Source organism: Gossypium hirsutum, chromosome A13, assembly GCF_007990345.1.
Source record: "Gossypium hirsutum isolate 1008001.06 chromosome A13, Gossypium_hirsutum_v2.1, whole genome shotgun sequence".
Classification (NCBI taxonomy): Eukaryota; Viridiplantae; Streptophyta; class Magnoliopsida; order Malvales; family Malvaceae; genus Gossypium; species Gossypium hirsutum.
This window is the reverse complement of record NC_053436.1, coordinates 110,273,199-110,288,015: the sequence shown is the minus strand read 5'-3', so window position 1 is coordinate 110,288,015 and position 14,817 is coordinate 110,273,199. Positions and strand designations below refer to the sequence as shown.

Here is a 14,817-nt window from a genome sequence, read left to right as displayed (position 1 = left end):
AACACATGAAGTCCATATATTTAATAAAATACAAAAAAACAAGGTGATAAAACATGATTGCCACAAAACACGTTATTATTTCATATATACAATAACCATGTAATAAACACGAAGCGATAACACAAACAAATAATTATTTGATACTCAACTTGTGAAATTTTTTTGACTCTAAACACCGAATAATTTTTCTTTTAACACAAAATGTCTAATGAGTATAGGTTTAATGATGACAATAACTCAAAAACTCGACCCGACAAATCCGGACTTAAACTCAATCTAACTTGATTTGACAATAAAAAATTAGTAACTTGAACTGAAAGTCAAAATGACCATACCCGAAATGACTCAAAAGAAAAACTGATCTGACCCAACATGACTCAATTTTTAAATTCCAATTTAACCCAACTTCAATACAGAGTTGTTATCAGACTGGACCGGCTAGATAAAAGAGTCAAACCGGTTAGACTGTGAACCACTTTGAACTCATTTAAATTGAGATAAAAACTTATTGAGCAGAATAAACCGAATTTTGTATATTTTTATGATTTTTAATAATTTATTTAATTAAAATGGACCGACAGTCGACCAAATTAAAAACCAGTGACCTGACTGGTTGGAACACTGATATGGCTCCAAAAACCATGACCCAAACCGGTACACAATCCACTCAATTGACCAAGACTATCAATCTACACATAAAAAAAAAATGTGCATAAACAAATTGTCAAATCTACCAGCTATTCAAACATTTAAGTTTAACCATACTTTTGGATAGCCGAGAAAAATGAAAAAAAAAAAAAAGGTAAATAAATAATTTTTTCGAAAACAAAAATGTTATACTACGTAAACATCTATGCAAATTGGAATTTTTGTAAAATGAAAACAATATTGTTTAATTCCAAAATCTGGTTTTGCAGTAAGAAATAAAACACTATTTCCTTTTCAAGCTATATATATATGTGTATATATATAGTTTCAGAGTGGTTTGGCTTGCCTTTCTATAACTTCATTCAACCTTCTTACTATATTCGTCAGTGCTGCCTTCTTGAGATTTAACTTCAGTATTTGATTCATCAAATTCCAATAACTGCATATCATGTTAGATCATATCAACAGCATCATAATCCGAATATAGAAGACAAATCACTTCAATTATTGTATTTTTCTAGTGTTTGTTTCATGAAAAATAATTCAGTCAACGGAAAATGAACTCATGGTCGAAGGAAAATTCGTTCTATTTTTGTTTTCGGAAAATATCTTCCGCTTGTGAAAAAGGAAGACAGTTTCTGAAAGGTTAAGTAAAGCAGAAAGGATCAAAATCCCATATTATAGGGATCAATCCCTATGAAGAAAGGAGAAAAAGGATCAATACCCTAAAGCTATGTTGTTTGGACTCTTCATTTTTCATGAAATACCTGTATCCGACACTTCCGACACACGGATATGGGGATATAACCTCCCATGGATCCTTCAAATACATGGAAAACCTAGAAAAGTTAACCATACTCATGTTGGCTACATACCCGTATCCTACACTCGCAATTGAGTCCAAGTAACATATCCCTAAAGATATAAGCCAAATCAAAGCAGAAAATAGGTGTAGGAATAGATCGTTTTTGTATTAATGCAAAATTTTCCAACAAATAAAAAATCTGAAGTAAATATTTTACAAAGAATCATTCAAACAACAAAAAATATCACGTTAAAAACCTAGAGATTTTGGAGGAGCTAAAGGGGGGCAAGGCCCCAACCTGCTCTTAGAACGGCCCCTAGTCTAGTAAATAAGTTCACTTTTCATAAAACATTTCTAGAAAGCTACTTCACGGGAAATGAATGTATCCTTATGCTTATAACTAAATACCATTCCGTACGAAAGATACTTGGCATGATCCTCAAACTATTGCTTCCAAATTTTTAGGTAATCTGAAACCTAAAATGCTAATTTCCATGTCAACTTACACAACATTGTGCAGGTTATTATTTGCATCTTAATTATGCTTAACTCTACATCATAATATGATAGACATAGAGCATGAATTTAAGTTTCTTTGGATTTTCCTAGACTCGGGACATAACTTAATCATCAATACTACCCAACAGTCAATCATACTCTTATTCTTTTAGTTTAATTCATTAACATTACACCTGTACAAATGCTAGAGAAAATCAAATTAGGGTAGAGAACAAACCGGTTTGACTTCTCCATTCCATATACAGTGAAGAGCCAAGAATCCCATAACAGCTGGTACAATATACAAAAGTGCAGGCTGAGAGCACAAAAAGCATTGTAGATCATCAGGTTGTCATGATAGAGAGTGAGTGCATATCCTCAGGATAAAGTTTCACCAGATACAGTGATGCATGCATTAACAAGAAGAGAACATGAAAAGGGTTGTGAATAATTTACCTGTGCAGCTTGAAACCAATTCATGACGATAATTGTAAGGACCAATCCCACTATGTATCCAGAAAATGCACTCTTAAAATACTGGCTCCCTTTCCCCCTAGATGCATCAAATCTTAAAGCTAGCGCTACAAAAATACCTGCAAGTGAGCAATAAACCAAATAAAAAAGCAGATATGTAACTCTTAAAAAAGTTTTTATTGTCAAACTACTGATGGTCAATAGAATGGAAATTAAAATGACAAGCAATTTTGTTGAACCAAGTAAATTTAAATTTATCGCCATAATTGTGTATATTAGTAACTAAAAATTGCCCCTAAAGCAAAAGGTCCATATTTCACTTGAGAATAACTGGCGTTAAGAAAGCACCAGCAGCTCATAGCATTATTCCCCAGGAATCCTTGCAGTGTATCTTAAAATCTATGGCGAGACAGCCATTGGTTAAATAGGAAAAGAAAAACTAAATAAAACACCTCCATGATCAAACAACTTAAGTCAAATGGGCTACAGAAGCAAATTGGATTGTACCCTAGAAACAGAATGCATGAGTGTTCACTCAAATGTACCAACGAATTTTTTGAAGCTATTTAACACGCTCTTTGTGAGCTTGAATTTTAAAACTAATAAATAAAGTAAAACAGTTATCAAGGCAAACTACATCAGACCTCTAGATACAAAATATAGAAAATGGTCATGTCTATTTCTCCTGTTTCTACATTCAAAACCTTAGTACTGGAATGCATTAGACATGCCATCTAGAAACAGATTTACCTACCAGGAATTACAATGTCACCAAGTCCAAGCATGGAAAACGGTCGTGCAGAGTCTGTTGTTGGGAACAAAAGCTGCAGGCAAGTATAAAGCAATTACATCACTAGAGGTAATGAATTTCGTAATGCTTTGAAAACAGTAAAGCATGCAGGTTGAAAGGAAAGGTAACTGGGAAAAAAGTGTTTCAAATGGAAAAAGAAAGAACTGACCTTTATAGGAGCATCAAAAGACTTTGCAACACTAACCATCACGGGAGTGAAAAAAACCCAGAATATATCATATACAAAAAGCCCAGTCTGCAAGTATAAAGATAGCAAAAAGCAAGTGAAAGAAAACACAGTTGAACAGGAAGAAGGCAAGTAAATGAGGGGGATCAAACATAGTCTTGCAGTTTGGCTAATCAGCAAGAAAAAAACTCATAGCTTTGAAACTTGACAAACCAGAGAACACTAATAATAAACTCAAAGCTGCAAGGACCAATTCAATTCTCTCACAAAACAGATTGCTAACAAAGGAAACTGGTTTGTGGATCAAAATCTTAAGAATAACTAACTGTAGAAAGATTGTCTAATTCGTAGATGATGGTCAGCTAAAAACATGCTAAATATTGCCACATTAGAAAAGTCAAAATAGGAAGTTAACTTGATAACAGGAAATAGTACTTCCAATGAACAAACAAACTAATTAGAATCACTACTCCAATTCTTACCAAGAGAATGGCACCAATCTTAAAAGATCCAAGAGAAAGCATTTCAATTCCCTGAAAAAACCAACAAAAAACCTTCAAACCGCCAAGCCTGGTTGATATGTGTACTCTACTTGAGAGAAAAAACCTTAAATTTCAATAAACAGAAGGAAAAAGCAACCAAGGTGATTAACATAAGGGTCTTCATAGAAATTATTAAAACTATAAATAATACAATCATAATCACCGAACTGATTAATTAAACACTAGCCACAAATTTGACAAGATCAACTATATGCTGACATAAATTATTAATAGTAAAACACTAAAGTGATGTTGGAAGACTTAAGCAAATGATGAACTAAAATCTGGTATACAACTCTAAACACTGGATTAAAAGAACAGATTTTTCTTTTTGTAAATTGCTATCCAAGACTACATTTAAGATAACATAAATGCAAACTCCCAAATTATGTGTTTGAATACAGATGGTAAATATGCCTAATAGGTATTGTTTTATCTGGGTCTTGTTGCGAAATTGTAGAAAAGGAGTAGATATTAAGCACTGAATAACTCATTAACCTGCCATACCCATTCATTAGAAAATAGCAATGTCAATAAAAAAAATATTTCAGCCAAACCTGAATGCAGAAAGCGAGACCCAGAATATTATTAGCCAGCCAATGCTTCTGTGAAGCGTACCATGCACAGAAAAAGGATCCAGGAATTGCAGCTATGACCTGAGACCTTGTGAACTCAATCTCCAAAGCTGTTTAAGAAAGGTGTAACCAAAAACATCATTCTGCATAATACAAGCAAGGTAATGTCAACTTGACCAAATAAGATTTCCAAGGAGCAATGAGGTAAATGCCTGAATATAGATGTATTCAACTTTAAACATGAAAAAGCTACAGCACTCCAGAAAAAGTTTAACACCTAAAATCCAAATCGTATTCAACCTATTCCAGGGGCAGACCTGGCAACTATATTAACACAAACGAGAGTGCTCCTAAGCTGCCAAAGGAATGCAGTGTCCCAAGAAAGGTATCATGACAGCCAAAGATTTAGTTTCATTTTGGATTTATAGAAATTCCAAAAGCAAATCACGGGAACAAAGTTGAGCAGGAGCTTTGAAGCAACCACCAAACTATAGAAAAGCTAAAAAATAATATGCAGAGTACCTTTAGAAAAAGAAAAAGGAAGTTCCTCCTATATCCATCTAACTTCCTTCCCCACACAAGGAACTCATTCAAAGAAATTTTTAGGAGAGGAAAAATATATAAACAAAAGGAGGTGGCTAACATAAGAGAATTGAATCAAAACACTAAAGAACTATGTTGCTAGGACTCTTTACATGGATATGGGGATATAACTACCAAGGATCCTCCAAACACATGAAAAAACACTGAAAAATCTAACCATGCCCATATCACAAACATACCCATACCTAACACTCACACCCGATAAGTAACATAGCTCAAGAATACAAGTATAACCAGAGCCTTCCAATCAAATATCATTGATGCTTGCTTCAAAATAAGATGCAATAAAGCCAAAATAAAGCAGAATATGTCATTAAGATGTAAGGTTGAAACAACTTCATAAAACAGTATTAATTTGAGAAAGAATGTTATGTTCCTCACATAAATAAAACTCAAACTATACTTCAAAAAGAATAATAAAAAAGGGACATACATCGGAAGTATGGAAAACGCCAAATGATAAGGTCCTCATTCCAAAGCTTTGGCAAGAAGCGTTTCATGGCAGGCAATATTGTTGCCCTAAGAATGATGGCAGGAATAAAAAATGGGAAATATGACATCAGGTGAACTAATCACATAAAATTTTAAAAATAAAAACAGTAGCAAATCAATGTAAAGAGAACATACAAAAGGGCAACAGTTCCTAGCACAAAGAAATAGCATGTCAATACTGCATTAACCAAGTCTTTTGATAAGAATTTGAACAGTAAGAAAAGTGATAACAGCATCGCACTCACAATGAACGGAAAACGCATAGCATGCTCTTTAGACATTGTCTCCTGTATGATAGACATGGCATTGTTAGCCGATGTTGATTTGAACATCCTTAATAATGGAACAAGAAAGTGGAAAAATAATTAAATTCTACAATACTCACCGATGGTGGAGTTGGCTTGACAGAACGATAGCAGCCCACATATACTGCTAGGCATGCAGTCAAAATAACATTCAAGTTAGGGTCCACCTTCACAACAAGTGGTGCCAATGCCAACCCTGCATTTAGCAAATCGGATGTCATATTAAGAAGAGTCAAGCTTCTGAATCCCATGGAAATAGAATATGCACGTGCCTCCTATCTCAATTCTGACAGCGATTTACAATCTGAACTGCTCTCAATTCCATATATTCTCTAAAAGAATCAGCCACAATGCGAACATCTATTTCTCACCAGTATATTGAGAAAAATTCAAGATGTATGGAATATTATAGAGATACAATAAAATGCATTTTGGATTGAGAAATGGGGGGAAATGCGATGCAAGATGCATCCATTTGATTTTTTGTTTTGCTCATTACATTTATGTTGGTAAAAAGTTGCTAAAAAGAAAAAAGAATATGTAGAAAGGAAAATAAAATATCATACATAGTTAAAAGAAGGTAAAGATTAAAACGTAATAAAACTCTAAACATAATTGTGTCACATAAAACTACACTTATGCATTCTGTTGCTCTTAATTCTTCAAATTTATTAGGCTTTATGTCCAAAACAACAACCAATCAAAGACTAAATTTACATTCCTTTTAAGTTCTTTTTTCCTCAAAATCGATAATGATTTAGAGACCAATTAAATGTAATTGCTCTAAATTTTACAAATACAATCCATCATTTCATAAAGAAAGCATTGATCATTTATACCCTCAAACAACAAAGCTATCACATTTCTACCCAAAATTACACATTCCAGATGCCAGAGTTAAAAGGAAGTCAAATTTCACCCCAAATCACTTCTATCCCTTCAGTTTTCTTCTTGCCAATAAAACCCAGACACTATAGCTAAGTAGCTAACCGAGTCCTCTATTCTCCTATTCAACTAAATTCAACAACTGAATAACGAAATTGAACACAAATTGCTCAAAAAAAATGTTCAAAACAAAACAACCAATAATCAGTCAAAAAAAAAACCTGCTAAAGCTAAATTAGCGAGTCTTTCACAGTTCTTCATTGTCGTCCTTTATTGCTAATAATCGTTTTATCTAAGACAGAAATAGATCAAAATAATTAGTAGATAAGAAAACGAAACCGAGATTTAAATGATTTTTCAAATAAAATTAGGAATTAGAACCTTTGATTTAATTTTCCTCTCTTGCTCTTTCCAACAAACGATGGAATTTTATAGATCGGAGATGCAGGAAATGAGAGCAAAAGAGAGAAAAATTAAATAAATAAATCTAAAGATTTGATTTCTTTCTCTTTCTTTCTTTTTTCTTTTTCTTTTTTCAGATTGAATGGAAATGACATTGAACTTGAATGTTTTCTTCATAGAGATATGGAGGTTTTACTTTAATTTTGTAGTTATATAAAATAGGGTTATTTTCACTAGATGTACTCCGTCTACTATCTAAATTTTAAATTAGTCCAGCCTTCAAAACATTTTGAATGGTTAAAACTACCTAGGAGTACAATTGTTCATGCCAGGCCAGGCCCAAAGGCCGGCAAAAAATTAGGATAGTTTGGGTAAAAATATTAAGCTTAAATAATGGGTTTAGATAAAAAAATTAGACCCGCTTAAAATGTAAGCTCAGCTCGGGTTTAAACATTTAAGGCCTGAGCCCGACTCGACTCGACCTATTTTAAGTTTACAATACTTTATATTATTTTTTTATATATGATGTAATTTAGAACACATTAAAAAATAATTTTATATTAAATATATAATACTACTCTAATGTAAACATTAAAATAATGTTAAATGGCTATATAAAAATTTCAATAAATAAAAAATATAAAAAATTTATTAAATATTAAAATGAAATAAATATTTTTTAAAAAATATATTAAAAATAATATTTGTGGGCTTAAAATGGACTTGGATTAATCTTTTGCAAATATGGGTGAGTTTTAATAAAATTTTATGCCCAGGTTTCGTGTCTAGCTAAACTTTGATAAGCATAAAGTATATTAATATCATGTTTAGATCAGGCCCGACCTGACCTATGAACACCTCTACTAAGAGGTATTAAAGGAAATAATCTAGTCTATATACTATTAAAAAAATGGCTAAATGCTCAAATTAGGACGTAATTATTTAAGGGTTGCTCGTACAAAGGCCAAACCTTTTGAATTACTCGTATAAAGGCTTAACCTTTATAAAAATGTTAAAATAAAATACATGACAGTTAAATCAGATATTACTTGAAAATAAAAGAAAATAATAAAAACATAATTTGAGGCCTGATATGCAACATTTGAGAAGCCCTTATTTGAGTACTTTTAAAAAGGTTTGACTCTTATTTGAGCACTTTCAAAAAGGTTTGGCTATTATTTGATCACTTTGAAAAATTTAGCTTTCATTTGATCAACTTTGAAAATGTTAGGCCCTTATTTGATCATTTTCAAATGTTTGTTATTATACGAGTAACACCTAAAACGTTGGGCCTAATTTGAACATTTAGCCTAAAAAAGAATCAAATAATATCAAATTGGAATATAGTTAACATTTACTGTTTAATAAATGCCTTACAATTTTTTTTTCAATTGCAATGCAATTTCAAACAAAATATTTCATTTACAAAACCATAAAATGTTAAAAATATTTACTTTGTTAAATAGCAAATGATTTATTTTATACAATAAATGTTAACTCTGCTACAGATTGAACTTATTTGATTCTTTTTTAATAGTATAGGGACTAAAATGATCTATTTAATAGTAAAATAATTAATTTGATCATGTCCTTATAATAAATGAACCTCTCAAATACATTTACCTATTTTAATTTCTAATTGAGTTTTCAAAGTAGTAGTACCTTATTAATACAATCATTCAATCAATCTAACTATCAACTTGGTGGATCATGAAGGTTAAATTATAAATACATCAGGTTAAATCACGATTTGGGCTTAAACTTGTTAATTATTTTCATATTGGGGCTTGAATTTTATTCTTATTAAAGCTAGGCCTTAAACTTAATAATGATTCCCACGTAAGGGCTGAATTAGGCAATTGTTCCGACACTGGGGCTTGGACTTGGCAATTGTCCTCACATTGATGCTTGAACTTTAGGATTTTCAAGAAAATGTCAAGGACTAACTTGGACAAAAAAAAGTTCAAGCCCCAATGTGAAAATAGTTGCCAAGGCTCTAAATAGTTATTTAACCTTTTTAAATATTTTTCCATACACTCACAAATTGTATTCTGTACTTTAATTTTTAAGTATAATAATAGATTTAACCCTTACGTTTATATTTTCTATCTATTTTCTATCAAATTGGACGTTATTCTTATTTTAGTTAAAATTGACTATTAACCTTTTAAAATAGTCAATTTGCTTTTCTTGAATAGAAATAACGAGTAAAACATTATTTTTTAAGTATGTTGGCATGATAGCTTATGTAGTAGTCCACGTGCATTTTAAATTAACATAATATTATTTACCTTATATATCACGTCAATAAATAATTATAAAATTATAAAAAATAAAAATAACATAAAGTACATATGAATTGCTATTTGGGTTGTTCAGTTTACAAATTTAACATTTTAGTTAATATTTCATTAAAAAAATCAATTTGACTCTTTTTCAAAAAGTTGGTGGTCAAATTTGACTCTTTTTAAGAGGTTGAAGGCCAAATTTAGCTATAAAAATAATAACAGTTAAGTTGATACAAATGTAAATTTTAAGAGCTAAATTTATGATTATTCCTAGTTTTTATAAAAATTACGGACATCCTATTTAATATTTGAAAACTACGACTGTCAAAGGGCCAAAGGGATAATTTGCCCAACTAAATCCAATTCTCAGTCAATACCGATTTTTATTTTTGTTTTCTCGTGATTTCCGATAAATAGAAAAACGAACGCGGAATGCATTCGCGTTTATCTAATCCAATTTAATAAAGTAATGGAATAAAGTAACATTTAGTCCTTATACTTAGCAATTGCTTTTATTTTAGTCTTTGAATTTTTTATGGGTTTAAGTTAATTTCGGAATTAGACAAATTTTTTCACTTTAGTCTTTAACTTGAATTCAGTTAAAGTACGGTGTTGCTTGTCATTGTAAAATTATGCACATCACCACTTGAAACTTTCAAAAATTTAAAAAATTTTATAGTTTATTTATAATTTCCTTAGTATTTTTAGATTTTATATATACTTAATTTTCAGGTGATAACGTGAATTTTGAGCGAGTGACATGTAGTCATACCTTAATGGAATCCAGATTTAGGAACCAAATTGAGAAAAGTTGTCAACTTTTAAGACAAATATCTATAAAAAAAATAGAGACCAAACTGAAAAACTTTATCAAGTTCAGGGATTCAATGTTGTTTTATCCCTAAAATGGGACGAAATGAAAGATGGAACACGCAACCTCAAATGACCGAGTTGCCGAGTTGGTCTGACTCTGTGGGTTTAGTTGTTAGAATAAAAGTTTTAAAAGAAATAATAATAATACAACATTTCCTTAAAAAATAAAAATATTCTTATCGGTGAAATTTTGTTAGGACAAACTACACCAAGATCACTAAATTATTAGTAAGTTTCCATTTTGGTCACTCAACTTCAAAGAGTTACAAAATGGTCATTGAATAATCAAAAATTTTTATTTGAGTAATTAGATTGTTTTGTTTTTCTTTTAAAGTTCAACTAGAAATCTCTAAACGACAATTCGATGATTGGTATGTGGGTTAGTATCCATCGATGAGTAAAAAAACATACACTAAATTCAAATCGATCAACGGTAAGTATTGAAGATTGGAAAAGAAAGTTGTTTGGATTTTTATTCACAAATTTGTGATATTCAAAGATGTTTCATAAGAAAAAAAAAACTAAATTGTAAAAGAGAAGGGAAAAAAAAGAAATTACACAAATGAAGACTTTCAAATAGTTCAACGTAAGGGAGATCAATTTTTGGTCAATTAATTTAGTTGATTCCAATTTAGGTGGTTTGTGTGGTTATTCTGATAGTTTATCGATTTTAAAAATTTCAAATTGACTCGATCGAAAAATAGACTTAATTTAATATTTTGTAATTATTTGTAATTATTTATAATTTATAATTTATAAAATAAATATATTATTCAAGCGTAATAACTAAAGTCGGTTAATTGACCAAACCGACTAACCTAATGTTGGTTCTTGAGCTTTAATTTGGTTGGGTCGATTTTTATAGATCATGGTCGGTTTAAGAAAAAAATGACTGAAAAACCCAAATGCTCTCCCTAGTTTAACGACTGTTTTGTAACTTTTTAAAGTTGAGTGATCAAAACGAAAATTAACTAATAATTTAATTATCTTAGGTATAATTTAACCTAGCAAAATTTGACCAAAAAATAAAATAATGAATAAAATAAAATATATACACATTTTTGCCATCCACATTTCGACCCCTCTTTGATAGGGCAATAAATTTTCCAAAGAGGGTCCTCTCTCTCTCTCTCTCTCTTTCTGGAATCAGAAGAATAATTCTTCGGCATCTCAGAACACTTTTATTTTTAATTATTCAAATTATTTTTTTACCTTTTTTTTTCATATAAAACTAAAAAATTCTTTTGTTAGTTTAGTTTACTGTAAATTTGAAAGCAAAATTTTTAGATTCAGTTAAAAAAAATTCAAAATCATGACTTCAGCTGTCGAGATCAACGGTGAACAACTAGTTAACGCTCTTCCCGATCTCTCGATTCAAGATCAGGTACTATTTTTTTTTCTTTTTAATTTAATTTTTGAAAATATAGTTTTTAGAACCAGATCTGTTTTATATTCTGTTATTTACGCTAGTTAAGTGTTTTTTTTTAATTATGTTGTTTGGTTGCTGAGAAAATTGGAAGAAAAGAAAGGAATAAAAGGAGAAATTGTTGATTAATGGTTATTCAGCGGTGTAGTTTTTTTTACCGTGCTATTTTTGGTAATTCAATAGAGGTTTCTTTGTGAGAACTCCATTTTATTTTATTGAATTTGTTGTTTGGATTATTCGGTTTTGATTTAGATTGAAGTGAAGAAGAAAGGGGCTGTTGTTGAAGAAGGTTGCGAAAACCACAGTGGAATATGCGCGATTTGTTTAGATAAGATAATGTTGCAGGAAACTGCACTCGTAAAAGGTTGCGAGCATGCTTACTGGTTTGTCTAACCCTATCTCTTATCAATATTTGACATTAATTGCTATCTGGTTTTACTTGGTTATGTTCTTGTTTCCATGCTTCTTACACTTTTGAGCCTTCTTGATTTCACTCGAAAATTTGAAGTTTAGGGTTAGATTAACTGCTAGATTGACGGAACGGAAGGACTTGGTTATGTTCTGTTTCCATGCTTCTAACACTTTTGAGCCTTATTTAATTTCGCCAGAAATTTCAAAGTTTAGGGTTAGATAATGGCTAGATTGACGGATCGGAATGACTTGGTTATATTCTGTTCCCATGACTTTGATGATTCAATTAAAATGTTTTGAAGTTTAGGGATTAATTTAGAATTTGAGCCATAATTTGGGAACTTTGTTACAGTGTAACCCTTTCTATAATCCCTCTGTAAATCCCATTTTTTTTAGGATTTAGATTTACTAAACTATCTAGAATTCATTTTATTACAAAAAACCATTTTCCTTTATAATTTCAGCAATCCTAAATGTTGCCTTTGTTGTTTTATATGAAGGCATAAAAGTACTCTTCATCGACTCATCGAACCCGATCTTTGGTAATCATGCTACTCATCCAACTTTGTGAATGAGATCTGGGTTTTCATAGATAACAAGGCGTTTTCCTCAATAATTTGAGCAATCCCAGATGTTGCCTTCACTTTTTATGTAACAGCATAAAAGTACTCTTCCCTCACTCATCAAAGCCGGTCCTTCCTAATTGTGCTACTCGTCCTGCCTTGAGAGTGACGAGAATTTAGAGAAGAACTAGAAAACTGTTTGCTTATTTATGTCTATTTTTTCGGAACAACTTCTCGTCTATTAATTCATGCCTGGAGATTAGCTATCACAATTGTTATTATTATTCGTTTTTGGAACTCTGTTCTCCAACTTATCAGAGTATCAATGTTAGGAAAAATTGGGCTATCTCGTTTTTGTAAATCTTGTGTTTATGTGCTGCAATGTGCTTCATTTGACATATGTAACATATTTTAGTCATGGGATTTTAGTTCTTATGTGTGCTTTGATGTGTGTTCTTGCAGTGTGACGTGCATCCTTCGATGGGCAACATACAGTCAGATGCCTACGTGCCCTCAGTGTAAACATCCATTTGAGTTCCTTGATGTTCATCGTTCGCTTGATGGCAGGTAATCTTCGAATCCTCCATCTCCCCTTCTTTTTTTAATGAGATATGCCTCTAGTTGGAGATAGTTGAAAGGGAGGGAGTTATTGTGCCAAACATAATTGTAGAATAATTGAATTTCTCACCGAAGTCCGGTTCGTTTATGGTTGCCATATCTCAGTAGTTGACTTTTTTGTCACCTTTTGCTTTAACAGAATCCATGACTACATGTTCGAGGAAAGTGTTTGCTTACTTCTTAGAGCCACATGGTTTAAACCATTGATTGTGCTGGAGGAACGCGAAGAGGTGTATGATAATCTGGAAAGTTATTATGATTATTATCCTTACGAAGATGAGGACGATGAAGAAGATGAAGTTTATTACACCAATTCACCGAGTCTCCGCATCGGCAACCGGAGATGGGGTGATAGTGGATATGTAAGGTCAGGGCGCCAAGAAGCCAGGCCTGTTCAACGATCCAATTTCCAGGACTCCACTGGTGCCGGGTCCTCACGCGAGCCTAAGAATAAAGAAACCACAAAAAGTACAATGGGGAGACGAGCAAAGAGAACGCTCAAACGTGAGGCTGCCAATAAGGCTGCTGAAGAAAAACATCAAGAGCATTTGATGAGTTCGAGGCTGAAGTGATTTTCTTCGACGTTGAAGTGTTTAATAAAAACCTTATACTGAAGAATAAGATAAACCGGAATCCATGTATTTGGTTCTTGTATTGTACAGTATTTTCTTTCTCTGCAACAAAAATAACGACATTGTCGAATTCGTATCTATCGGTTTATGCAGTCATCTTTAAGAGGTGACATTCAGTTAACCGATCTCGGCGTTGTATCTTCTTCCTTGGTGACTTGGTAGGGAAGGATTTGTTTGTAACTTTGATAAATTATTTCCATTAATTAACAAATTATTCCAAGTCTTGTATAGCATTTCAGCCCCCAAAAAGTTTGTATAACTAAATAAACAGATTATTTATCTTTTTATTTATATTCTGGATATGTTTATTTTTTTGGATTTTTTTTTGTCAATATGGCATTTCTTTTGTTATTATTTTTTACACGAAAATTTTGAAAAATGTTTAAATTTTTTATTAAAATTAATTTCAGTTTAGAAGTTAAAAAGCTTAATTAATCATTCAAATTGAATTAAAATTTTAATTTATAATATAAAACCAAATGATTTGAAACTCAAATCAATTTGATTTTATTATAAAGTTGAGCATTTGAGTCCAATAAGGATGGGGTTATCGAGGGATTTCTAATATTTTCGGAAATTTTTAAACGAAATTTTAACGCGGTGATATTGTATTTGGTGGAAGTTCTCTCTCCTAACTTAGTTGAGAGCAATAAAAGGTTGGGGTAAATTTAATTTTTTTTAAAGAAGGATTTTAATTAAATTATAATTTTTGTTAGAGATTAAAATATAATTTATTATGTATTAGTTTATGATATTATTATTTTTTAAAAGGATTAAACATTCTTTTTTTCCATTTTAGA

General features: G+C 31.3%; 2 protein-coding genes across 3 annotated transcripts; one reads left to right on the top strand and one right to left on the bottom strand.

Moving 5' to 3' along the window:
• Positions 1-803: 803 nt before the first annotated feature.
• On the bottom strand, positions 804-7,390 carry LOC107939471 (signal peptide peptidase). Its single transcript, XM_016872808.2, has 12 exons — positions 7,186-7,390; positions 7,026-7,096; positions 6,000-6,115; positions 5,750-5,901; positions 5,556-5,641; positions 4,502-4,629; positions 3,885-3,935; positions 3,385-3,471; positions 3,180-3,249; positions 2,408-2,544; positions 2,190-2,267; positions 804-1,087 (listed from the first exon to the last, which is right to left on the bottom strand). Exons 2-12 carry the CDS (start codon positions 7,063-7,065, stop codon positions 1,007-1,009), a joined length of 1,026 nt encoding a protein of 341 aa, XP_016728297.1. The 5' UTR covers positions 7,066-7,096; positions 7,186-7,390; the 3' UTR covers positions 804-1,006.
• Positions 7,391-11,422: 4,032 nt separating this feature from the next.
• On the top strand, positions 11,423-14,308 carry LOC107939468 (uncharacterized). 2 transcript variants are annotated; one of them, XM_041085869.1, is made up of 5 exons: positions 11,445-11,751; positions 12,046-12,176; positions 12,705-12,746; positions 13,230-13,334; positions 13,525-14,308. In XM_041085869.1, exons 1-5 carry the CDS (start codon positions 11,680-11,682, stop codon positions 13,955-13,957), a joined length of 783 nt encoding a protein of 260 aa, XP_040941803.1. In that variant the 5' UTR covers positions 11,445-11,679; the 3' UTR covers positions 13,958-14,308. The 2 variants fall into 2 exon arrangements, with proteins under 2 accessions (XP_040941804.1, XP_040941803.1); XM_041085870.1 differs by lacking the exon at positions 12,705-12,746 and having other exon boundaries at positions 11,423-11,751.
• The last annotated feature ends 509 nt before the right edge of the window (positions 14,309-14,817 follow it).

Excerpts from the sequence above, each read along its gene's own strand:
- LOC107939471 (XM_016872808.2), bottom strand. The coding sequence starts at position 7,065 with ATGAAGAACTGTGAAAGACTCGCTAATTTAGCTTTAGCAG. Across the intron at positions 5,642-5,749 it reads CTAGGAACTGTTGCCCTTTT|GGCAACAATATTGCCTGCCA; the intron begins GTATGTTCTCTT and ends CATCATTCTTAG. Across the intron at positions 4,630-5,555 it reads GCGTTTTCCATACTTCCGAT|CTTTGGAGATTGAGTTCACA; the intron begins GTATGTCCCTTT and ends TTTCTTAAACAG.
- LOC107939468 (XM_041085869.1), top strand. The coding sequence starts at position 11,680 with ATGACTTCAGCTGTCGAGATCAACGGTGAACAACTAGTTAACGCTCTT. Across the intron at positions 11,752-12,045 it reads ATCTCTCGATTCAAGATCAG|ATTGAAGTGAAGAAGAAAGG; the intron begins GTACTATTTTTT and ends GTTTTGATTTAG. Across the intron at positions 12,177-12,704 it reads GGTTGCGAGCATGCTTACTG|GCATAAAAGTACTCTTCATC; the intron begins GTTTGTCTAACC and ends TTTTATATGAAG.